Source organism: Wolffia australiana, chromosome 3 (assembly GCF_029677425.1).
Source record: "Wolffia australiana isolate 7733 chromosome 3, ASM2967742v1".
Lineage (NCBI taxonomy): Eukaryota > Viridiplantae > Streptophyta > Magnoliopsida > Alismatales > Araceae > Wolffia > Wolffia australiana.
The window spans coordinates 16,498,209-16,510,562 of NC_135837.1; the positions used below are offsets into that span (position 1 = coordinate 16,498,209).

At 42.5% G+C, this 12,354-nt stretch overlaps 1 protein-coding gene across 1 annotated transcript; it reads right to left on the reverse strand.

The window, feature by feature from the left end:
- Nucleotides 1-494: 494 nt before the first annotated feature.
- LOC144701086 (AAA-ATPase At3g28580-like) lies at nucleotides 495-2,156 on the reverse strand. The gene has a single exon (XM_078572780.1). It carries the CDS (start codon nucleotides 2,087-2,089, stop codon nucleotides 677-679), a length of 1,413 nt encoding a protein of 470 aa, XP_078428906.1. The 5' UTR covers nucleotides 2,090-2,156; the 3' UTR covers nucleotides 495-676.
- Nucleotides 2,157-12,354: the final 10,198 nt, after the last annotated feature.

A 12,354-nucleotide genomic window follows, 5' to 3' on the forward strand; every position in this document is an offset into this window, starting at 1 on the left:
GCTCCATGATGTCTTCACTCTTGGTGGAAAGGCAGCACCATCAACAACGTAACATCCCCATCAGTCTCTTTTGTTCTTCTCTATTTATTTCGGCTGGTCTTAGTCTGATAGTCATTCCATATAATGCCGTCGAGCAATTGTTTTTCCCTTTCGACCGACCCATTCTTTTTTTTCTTCCTCTTTTTTCGAGCTCTCCTTTTCACTCACTGCATATTTCCTTTTCTCATTTCTCCCCCTCTTCTCCTCCATCCGAGTTGCTAATCTTATTAATGCTCCTCCACCCACTCTCTTAGAAAAGCAATAAATCGTTACTCCTACGAGGGGCCCTAGTCATAGTCCCGACTCTCTTCAACTAATGCAAATAGTTTCAGATATCTTTGATGTAGTATAATCCACAACTGCCGGGGGTAAAGATTTATTTACACATTACGACATGCGATGCAAGAGAGAAACATCTCTAAGCGTGATTATAGAGAGACTAGAAAGACAAAACATTAAAAGCCAACATTAATTTTCCTTCCAATCGCTTGCACCCAGTCATTTTATTTGTTAACGCTCCTCCATCCATTCGTCTTCTCCAAGCGAATTTTCAGCGAACGAATGTTTTCATAATCAGGAGACGAAGAGGGAAAAAACACAAAAAAAATCAACGGCCTTGCTCTCGCAGGGGACCCGCTCAGTCCTCTCCCGCTTCTATCTCCGTCGTCTTATCCTTCGCCGGCGCGGCCCTCCTCTCCTCCAACTCCGCCACCAGCGCTCGAAGGCAGTCCTCCGCCTTTCCACGCATGAACAGCTCCGCTACGTCCGCCGGCGTGATATTCACCTCCTCGATAAGTCTCCTCACATCGGCAAACGCCGCGTGGTCTACAACTCCGAGATAGCTCCTGGCCAGCACCTTGAAAGCCTCGAATCTGCAGTAGGAAAGCTCGACGTGCACGTCCATGCGGCCTCGTCGAATAAGCGCCGGGTGCAGCTTCTCTACGTGGTTAGTCGTGAAGACGATAATCCTCTCTCCCGGGCTCGCAGACCAGAGCCCATCGATAAAGTTCAAAAGCCCGGAGAGAGTGACACGGCTCGCCTCCCCTTCGTCTCCTTCCAACGCCTCCCTCATCATCTTGGACATCTCATCATCGCCATTGAGCTGGCGGGGGCCGCTCAACCCACTGGTTACGTTCAGCGAGCAGTCGATGTCCTCCACGACGATAATCGACTTGGCCGTGGTCTCTATCAGGAGCTTCCTCAGCGCGGCGTTGTCCTTCACGGCGGTGAGCTCGAGGTCGTAGATATCGTACTCGAGGAGGTTGGCCATGGCGGCGATGGTGGAGGACTTGCCCGTGCCAGGCGGGCCGTAGAGGAGATAGCCGCGTTTCCAGACCTTTCCCAAGCGGGCGTAGTACTCCTTGTTCTCCCGGAAGGCGAGGAGGTCCTGGACGAGCTCCTCCTTCTTCGCCGGGTCCATGGCTAGCGTTTCGAACTTGGCCGGGTGGTCGAACGCGACGTGTCGCCAGGGGCTGCCCCAGTCGAGGGAGGAGTCGTTGGTGAAGAGCCTGCGCTGGCGTCGCTGCGCTTCCATTTCTTTTCCTCGCGCCATGACATAGCCGAGGTAGTTCTCTTCGGCGAGGCGGCGGTGGCGACGGTGGAAGGTGAGAACGTAGCGGCGCTCTTTCGGGGGCGCGCGGAAGAAGGAGAATTCTGTGGCGTTGGGCTTGGAGGTTGAAGAGCGCCACCAGAACTGGGCTCCGTTGAAGGTGTCGACGACTTGCTCGTCGTTATCGAGGGTGAGGACGAAGTGGGAGCTGTTCTTATTGAGCTCGGCGAGGAGGCGGCGGGCGGAGGTGGAGCAGGAAGCGGAGAGGTAGGAGCTGATGGCGGCGAAGGCGGGGTTGCGTTTGAAGCGCCCGTCGCGGTACTCGGTGAAGGTGATGTCGACGTAGGGGTAGAATTTGGCGACGAGCTTCTCGAACCATGGCCGCGGGTCGAAGTCGACATTGGGGAATAGCGGTCGGATGGTCACCCACAAGAACATCGCCGTCGCCATGGCCGACCCTATTCCCCATCCCCCTCCTCCCCCTGCGATTTTCTCCCACATCTCTCTCTCTCTCTCTCTCTCTCTCTCTCTCTCTCTCTCTCTCTCTCTCTCTCTCTCTCTCTCTCTCGTTTCTTCTTCTTCTTCTTCTTCTTCGTCTTCTTTCTATTAGTCGTAGACGGCTGTCCGGTGGATGGGAAATGGGAATGGAGACTCCTCGGTCAAATGGGTCGGCGCAACCTAGCTGCCAAGAAAACTAAATTATTTTAAGCTTGGCCGCCATTAGAGTTTAATCGTCTGGTTGACCCAACTCACTTTGATAGTAAAATCCCGTAAGATAATCGACTACGTTTTTGAACTCTTTTAACTCCCTGCGGTTTTGCTCCTACTTCTATTTCTCTCTCTCTATCTCTATCTCTCGTTCTTCTTCTTCTTCTTCTTTTTCTTCTTCTTGTTTCTATTAGTCGTACACGGTTGTCTGGTGGATGGGAAATGGGAATGAAGATTCCTCGGTCAAATGGGTCCGCGCAACCTAGCCGCCAAGAAAACTAAATAATTTTAAGCTTGGCCGCTATTAGAGTTTAATCGTCTGGGTGACAACTCCCATTGATAGTAAAATCTGGTAATATAATCATCTATGTTGTCGAACTCTTTCTCTCTCTTCTTCTACCCGTAGACAACTGTTTGATGGACAAGCGGGCCGACTGCAATTTTTAACCCAGCATGGTTGATCTGGCGGCCATTTACCCCTTCCCAGCTCCCAGGAGAAAAAATTATCCGAAAAACGATAGACGATAGCGGATGAATGAAAATCATGTATAACCAAAATACAAATAATGAAAATAGAGCTAAGAGGAGGCCTAGACCCAGGGAATCAAGAAAAGAACAAAAAAGGAGATTGCAATGGCGACTATTCAGATATAGACTCCAAACTATTCATCGACCCTGAATTACCGACAGGAAGGATTCCCAATTATGAACCAAGGGCGAGGCGCAGTTGGGTAAATGAGAACATGATCTCCATTTGTAGACCAGGTCATGCTCAAGCAGGATGACCGGGCAGGGCGAAAACCCCACGACCTGTTCAAACAATGATTTCATGTGTATTATTGACGATGACAGCCCAATTCTCTATCAACGTTGTGATAAGCCAAAACTGTGTTGCTCCACGATCAGTTATCCCTGATCGCCTGTTAAAATTAATCTATCCACTAAGGTGAGGATATTAAATGAAGTAATGCTATCCACTAGGAGACAGGGTGGAGCTTTGGCGACATCCACATATTATTTAACACGAGTAGACACTGGAAGCAGCGCTTAGATTATGAAAATATATGCGATATTGTATGGAGAGAGAAGCGAAGAAAAGAATGGAGACATAAGAGAAGGAACAAGCCGAAAGAGAGGTCGTAGATCATTGTATTCCACCACTTAGATCATTACAAATATGTTGGTTTATATAATAGTATGTGTGTAGCCGTTATAACAGACTTCTAATCCCAACCGTTATAACCTGCCGCTACGGCTACATGTAATCCGAACTGTCTATCTTGGAACACATATTTAATCATAGCTGCTAATCTCTAACGATTCCAAGGGTACGTGTTCAATTCTTAATTGCTAACCTTAAAATTAAATCCTATTTATCAATAGCGTGCTGACATGGGCACCGTGTTGACATGGGCCACTCTTAAAATTAAATCCTATTGGTCAATAGCGTGCTGACATGGGCGCCGTGTTGAACTCCTTAAAAAACCCCCCTTAAGTAAAGGATCAGAGATGGTGATGGGGATGGCATTGAGCTTGTCCCTGGGTTCATGAAAATGCTACTGGGAAGAGAATTTGGTAGTAGATCTGAAAGCTGACCCTCACTGTTAATAAAATTTGTTTGAAGCTTCTTGGATGTGACCTGTTCATGTAAAAACTGAATGTGTATTTCTATGCTTCTTTTCTAGCATGAAAAATGGGATTAGTTGCAATTTATCTCTAATTTGATGTTCTCAGTGAATAGATGGGACCCATAGTATGTCCAATGGAGTGTTTGGTAGAGCCTTGTATCCTGCTTTCGTACTTCACCAAACTACAGTAGACATGGTTTTTCTGTTTTGGTCTTTTCAAACGAACAAACAATTCGCACAAAAGAACTGCAGAGGGCCTTGTTCTTTGTTCTGCTCATTTTTTGTGCAAAAAAGCAGAACAGCTTTTTACACAATAAGAACAATTCGAAAAAAAATTGCACAATTCGAACAAAATTCACACAATTTGTAAAATTTGCACAAATTTGGTACGAATTTGCACAGAATTTGTACAATTCATGCAAATTCTCAGAAAATAATGTTTAGAGTATTTTTTCTTACTAAGTGTGGATGTATTATTAAAGAAATAGTCTTAGTTATTTAAATGATCCTAATAGTAAGATTAAGTTAAGGCGATAAATAATTTATCAATGAATCGCTCAAATCAGAGCATAGTAAATGTAATATACATACAATTAAATGAAGATTTTTTTTTTTAATTTTGAAAAATAAATTAAAGAAGATTCATATCTTACTGGGATTCTTGAAGGAACTCGGTCTGATGATTCTTGAAAAATGAAGAGAGGAAATCACTGAGCCACCGAGGGAGAGAGGAAATCAGCGAGGAACTGAAAAAGAGAGGAAATTGTTGATCCTCCGAGGGAGAGAGAAAATCACCTAGGAACTGAGGAAGAGAGGAAATCGCCGAGGACGGGAAACTGAGGAAGAGAAGAAATTGCCAAGCCGCCGAGGGAGAGAGCAAATCGCCACACCGCCAAGGGAGAGAGGAAATCGTTGAGGCCGCCAAGTAAACATATTTTAATAATTTTTGAAAGAATAAGCATATGTATAAAAATAAAATATGTTTATTCTTTGAAAATGGATTCAAAGAAATTCACACAAAACGAACAATTCAAACCCCACACGGTTGTGTACGATGATCTGTGCGAATTTGATACTGTTCTGTTTAGAAAACCGAACAGAATGAACAAATCACACAGATTCGCACAAAGCGAACCAAACAACCATGTCTAAACTAAAGTAATGAATCTAAAGACCATGAAGAACACTACCATTCAATTATATAATAAGCTATTTCTATGTTGCCTAGTCAGATATTAGCAGTATTGTGCATTTCTTGACATGCCATGTCCAAAACAAATGCTATTACTTGTTGAGTAAGTGTAATATACTGAAGAACACCTATGCTTCTGTATTCAGTTTCATAACTTAGCTAATGAGAGAGTTTGTTACGCTCCATCTGTGAACATTTGAATATTGATGAGATGTAGTTATGATTCGGACAAGATATATGCATTTGCTTGAAGAAAAAACTAATGCCTAAAAAATAATGAGATGGAAAATGGTCAAGAATAGCAAATGTATGTTGAAGAAGATATACATGTTTCTTAATGTCATGAAATTTTAGAGAATGGATTAATATATCATCAACATAAATCAAAAGAATGACATAGTCAGCCTAGTGAGACTTAAGAAATAAATACATGTCTATTCTGGACCATATCAAACATTCAAGAGATGATGTTAACTTTCAAAACCAGGCTCCAGGAGCTTGTTTCAAACCACAAATTAATTTCTTCAAGCAGCACATACGATCATGATATTTCTGATGTGTAAATCATGATGGCTTCTCAATGTAGATATTTTCTGTAAGATCCTCATGAATCAATTTAATGAAGACATCTAGTTGATGAATCTTCTATTTGCTACTAATGTCAATTGACAGAAAACAGTCATATTTTTTATGTTTATTCATGGACGAAAGGTTCTAGTGTAGTCAAACCTTCTCGTTGATTAAAACCTCTAGGCAAAAGTTTGGCTTTTTAGCAATCTATTTCTCTAGTGGATTTGTACTAAAGTTTAGAGTCCTATTTTCATCCCACAATATGATAGTTTTTGTTTCTGAGAACAAAAACCATGCGCAATTTGTTTATAAGGTGTCAATTTCACTCTGCATGACCTTCATCCAATTCTTGGATGAAACAGTGAAAGATGAAAGTTCAACAAGGTCTGTCATTTTTGCAGTGAGACAAGCACTGTGGCATTGGACATTTAATGGTGTCACAAAATAAATGTTCTGATTTCCATTTTTTAAAAAAATTTAATTTTGTTTAGTTAGAACACTTTCAAATATTTAATCCTTCTTGGAGATACACATCAGTCAAAGGTTTGATTTCCTATTGGTAGCCTGATTCAGGCGATCTGTCAAAGGAGCGAGAGATTACTTCAGATGATGGATTATAATGGGAATTAGATTATGATTTATGATTATATTATGAGTGATGATGAGATGTAGATCATCATTCCAAGTGCTATTGTTTAGTAGGACGACTACCCAAATTAGGATGTCTACCACACAACTCTGATGCTTCACTGATTCTTGAAGTACCAGAAAAATTAACAGTATGCTCATAAAATGACATGACATGAGATAAAAAAATTACATGTATGGAGAGATAGGCTAGGTGCACTGAACTGTACCCCAGAAAGACACCATTTGTATCATGCATCTAACTTAGTCAGGCATAGTATCTCAAAAAGGTATAATATAATTCCAAAGGTCTTAAGTTAACTATAGACAGGTTGGATGAGAAAAACATACTTCATAAGAAGATTTGTTTTCAAGAAAAGGTGTGATCAATCTATTTAAGAAAAGTCATAGTATCTACAGCCTCATACCAAAATTTCTTTGGCATGTTGTCTTGATTGAACAAGGTAAAAGCTGTCACTACTATTTGGCCATGCTTTCTTTCAGATGTAACATTTGTTCTGGCGTAGGGGGGCAGGAAACTCAAAGAAAAGGTGTAATTACTTAGCTTTTGAATTAAAATGGGTCCATTGAAATCATCAAATAAAATGGTAAGAGGCACCCTTCAATATCATTAAAGCAACCCTCCCAAATCATCTATGTACAGAAAATCCAATACATAGACGGAAGATATTTTAAAAAAATCACATATTATACAACCAAATGTGTGAAAGAAATGGCAAATGAATCCATAAGCTTAGAGTAGGTGAGTCATATGATAGTGGTGACCAGGACAGTAAAAACCATCCCAATGACAAGAGATATCAAGCATCAATAAATTAAAATTCCATAACTTTACCCAATTCTTGGCATTGAGAACACTAAAAAAATTGTGTTAAAACATTAGAAATAAACAAAGAGTGTTGGAGTCACAACCAAACTCCAAAATTCCAAAGGTAAGGAAACCGAAATTAAATCGAGGAAATTTTGACATGTACATTATTAAAATGAAATAAAGTAGAGATAATTGGACTTGAAAGAACTTACCATAAAAGAAATGATATCAGATCAATGAAACTAAAAAAATAAACCCAAATAAAGTTGTCACAAAGAGACTAGGAGAACAAGTAGTCACATAAAATTCACAAATATTGCATGAAGGAGGTCATGAGATATGTTTTTCATGATTAGTCCCATTTTAAGGGGTTAAATACTAGTGAAGGTACGTTAGACTGGCAATGTTATTTTAAATTTCACTTAGGCACTTAAAAATGAGTAATGAATGAGGAATTAATCCTCAAGGAAATAAGTTTTTCAATACAATTTTAATTCATAGTAATAAAAGGAAGATTTTTTGTTAAATAATTGATAAAAAAGGTGGGGAAAATAGGGAGAATTTGAAATCCATAAGTGCACCTGCAAAGTATTTGTTGGGTTATTGTGCTTTGATTGAAGTCAAGAAAACTATTTTTAAGCAGCAAACGTTGAAATAGATTCAGATGATGGATTTCGTTAGGGACGTCATCCAGTCGTGTATCAAGATGCGATGCTCTGATACTATGATGATGTCGGTCGTCGTCAATGACCTCATCCAACGGATATTTTGCCTAAGGGGATGAAACTACATGATGAGATGAATTCTAGGCGGACCTACGCGCAGGCCCCAACTCATGGGAATTCACTAAGCTTCGAGCTCTGGGATGGGTGACAGGTGACGGGTGACGGTGACGGTGATGGTGACCTTATGACCCTTGTCAGAGCGACGACGGTGACTACGGCATCGAACATAATAATTCTGTGGGTGCTCACATGTAGCGGATGGGCTTGACCTGTACCTAAGAATTCAATCGTGATGTAGTTTTCTCGATATAACCCGAGCGCGGTGGAGTGCATCCAAAAATCTACTTTAGAAGATAATATAACTGGCAAGCGAGGGAAACGACGTACCTCATTGGTGGTGACCCTTGTCGTCAATGTCCTTGTCGGCGAGAACCAGTACTGGCAGGTGTGGTGGAGTGGTGTCAGAGAAGGGATGGGTGTGGCTTGACAGATGGTGGGGGCGTGATGCGGGAGCATGACGTAGCAGGATGGAATCGAGGAGAGTGAAGGTGCAACAACAAGGTGACTCAAGCGAACCGCTGAGCTCAGCAGGCGTGACCAGTTACGGAGGATTGACATGAGCAGAGTTGACAGCGTTGGCAAGCGACGGTGGGTGGCATGAGGACGGTGTGAGATACTGGGCAATGGTCAACGGGTAGCAAGGTGGCTCGTGGGCTGAGCTGCGCCGACGGGCACTACTGTCCAAAGAGGTGCACGACCAAGCAGGTGGCGTGAGGCATAGGCATTCTGCATGTTCAGAGCGACTCAATGAGGGACCCGGTGGTGCTTGCGCGTAAGGACCTTTCCTGCGTGGGATAGCATGGGCGGTGCCGAGTGGCACCCAAGCAGATTTTGGGAGTTGTAGAGCAGGATTGCTGGAGGTTGACGGTGGTGTGCTCAAGCGCGATTCCCCTAGTCGGCAATGTACCAGATGGGTTGGGTTGCAGGTCCTACCGGTTGACCTCCTGAGAGATGCTCCGGTGGGCGTGCAAGCCCGAGTAACTTCCGGTCCCAGATGACCGCATGTCGGGGGCACTTCTACAAAGCACATGGCGGTCAAATGTATCCCAGTTGACCCATCATGGGTGGTGTGGGTTGTGCAGAACGACATCATGGGACCCATCATGGGAGATGCTCGTGCGGGCGTGCAAGCCCAAGTAACTTTCGATCCCAGATGACCGCATGTCGGGGGCACTTCAACAAAGCGCGTGGCGGTCAAATGTATCCCAATTGACCCACCATGGGCGGTGTGGGTTGTGCACAACGACATCTAGAGTGTCATTTATGCGACAGTTCTATCCCCGGGTGACGCCCTGACCAAGTCGACTGGTCGTCGGGTGCAGATCGGCGGCTATTAGCCCAGTTTACCTGTCCGCTATAGCTCAGGTTGTGCACGGCAGTGATAAGAGCTGCACTCGTGAGAGTGCTCAGACTGCGAACGTCAGTCAGACACAAGCAGTGTTGACTCGATCACGAGCAGCGCAGGTTGGAGACGCGAGTTGCACCACACTCCGGGGAGGGCGTAAACCGGCAAGTTTGGCCGCGCGCATGTACGTAATTACAAATATTACTTCAGAATAGTAAGGAATAAATATTTGTTTTAGTAAACTTAAATAAAAAACATGGTGGTGTGATTGAGTTTTGACCACATAATAACCCTTATTCTATAATAACCCTTATTCTATAACCCTTATTCCACACAGGGAGTTGACTTTTTGCCTTTTCTTCTTTTTATGGCATACAAACTAACACAGTAGCCGAGGCCATGGCGATACGTGACGTTCTACTCCTCTGTGAGGAACGAAACCTTCACAATATCGTCGTGGAATCGGACTCACAAATATTGGTTGATATGCTTCGTTCAGGCACATGCTCCCAGTGGCAGCTACATCGCGTGTGGAAAGACATCGTGCGGTGCCGCTCGCGCATAGCGTGCTATCGTCACCAGCTGCAAGAGGGCAACCAGACAGCCGATGCCCTTGCCAACCACGCGGTACATGTCCGCATCCCCTCCTCTCTTTTCCATTCTTGGCAGGTGCTCCCGACCACGGCCCGAGGATGCCATCGGCTTGATCGTCTTGGCATGCCCTCCCTCCGCACACGCCGCCTCCTCACGAAGCCAAGCCCGCGAGATTGGAGGATTGCGTGGAGTGCTGGCATTCGAGGCGTGGACAGCGGCCGCCTCGACTAGAGCGTCACCGGGCACTACCTCGAGCACACTTGACGACGGAGAAGACACACCCCGAATAGAGCATCACCAGCTACTACATCGACATCGCGGAGCAGCTCCGGAGGGACGGAGGCGCACACACTTCCTCGCGCGGCTGCGAGGTATCACTCATGTATCTTTTCTATCCCCTAAATATGGGCGTGGACGAGTGGGATCCGAGTGTAATTGGGATATATATACTCGTTCCACGCCTATAAACATTGAAAAACACTACATCTTATAAATAAAAACCTCTTGGGTGGCGTCCAGGGCACGGCTGGATCCGACTACGGGCACAGCCCTCGGGTTGGCCGTTCCCGGCACCGTGTTTTTTTTTTTAAAAAAAAAATTCAATTTTTTCACTAAATTATATAGTGAGCTAGGGGCTTCATTAGTGGTTCTGCTATATTTTCAGTTGATGGGACCCTTTCTATCTCAATATGTCATCGATCAATGACCTCCGTAGTCAAGTGAAATTGCCTCAAAATGTGTTTTGACTTGTGATAAGATAGTGGCTCTTTCACTTGTACACCATTGTTGTCACACAAAAATGGAATAGTTTTTTAGATAATGAATTTCTTCAACCAGATGACTTCCTTAGTGGCTTTGGCTCCTACAATATATCCAACTTTTGCTATTGAGTCCATGGTATTGTTCTACTTGGAGCTCTTTCAAGATATCACACCTCCGTTCAGTGTGGACAATAATCCAAATTCATCTTGAGTAAGATAACCATAGAGCTTCAGCTCCTCTCGTCCATAAATTAGAAAGAAGTCCTCAGTAATTCTCAAGCACTTAAGGATACATTTATCCTCTACATAGTGTTGCTCTCTTGGGTCTACCCAAACTGTGATCACAACACTTAGAGCAAATGCGACATCAGCTCAATCATTGTGTACATAATGGATATAATAGCCGAAGCATATGAGATTTTTGCCATCATAACTTTAACATTTCACTTTTCTCAATTATTTTTTAGTATTTTCTGCTCAATCTACGAATTACATTTATTGCAATACCTCTTTTTTCCTATGGGTCCACGTTGTCCTTGTGAATAAAAAAATTAAAAGACTATTAACTAATGGTTGGGGCATTATGGCATTATGATTTGTGATTTCATAATCATACTTTTTTGCAATGATTAGTGCAACTAAGCATTGGCGTCAATTTTGATTGGTCACCATTCAATCCAATCAAGTGGCGCCATATGATGGCACACAATACTAAGACAAAATTGATAAATAAATCATTGTTAAAATGATTACAAAGTCATAAAATATAGTAATTTTTTATTAATATCATAAAGTCAATATCTCTATGAATTGGAAAATTATTTTCTTTAATAATATCATGTTGAAAACTTCCTCATAAAGCAAATAAATCCTAAAAAATTGGAATATCACTCTAAATAGATTTAACCATTTAAAGCTTGACAACACACATTCATGGTTATTTCAATGCTTAAAAATATGCATAGATTGGGATAATCCTAACAACCTTCTCGATCTATCTCTATAGATACATAATATATACTTATAGATTCATATTATTGGACACTCATGCCTTTGTGGACGACAACATTCCTAGATCATTCCTAATTAGTATAATGCTATTCACATATAACATCACGAAATTGATTGCACTCGCACTGGTATTCTTGTACACACATGTTTCATTTTCATTTGTAATGAAGTCATAAAACCTGATAGCCTCATGAAATTTCAGATTTCAACTAGTCAAAGTTTGCTTTAATCAATACATCTTGAAAACTTTTACACATTATCAGAAGTTCCTTGGGTGCATAACCCTCAGGTCGTATCATATACACCTCTTCCTTAAGGATTTATTGAGTAAAGCAGTCTCATAGTCAATGTGAAACTATGGTGAGAAGGAACTGATTTACTTAATTAATGGCAACTAGAGAGTACATCTTGTAATTGCCAAACCCTATATATACTATACCTTGGGAGGGTCAACCAAGTGCTATACTTGGTTTTGGTGCATGGATTGAAATTTATAATCGATAGCTTCTTGCCATTTTTTAGAGTCAAAATCTTGAACCGCCACATTATATGTTAGGAGATCATCATCCTTAAGATGTAGTGCCTCAATTTCACCTGAAGCAATATGTCCAATATAGATATCAGGTTGTCTCCCTATTCCTCTTGACTTACATGGCTCATATGTATGCACCCGAATATGTTAAGAAAATGAACCCTCATCAGATGTAGTATTT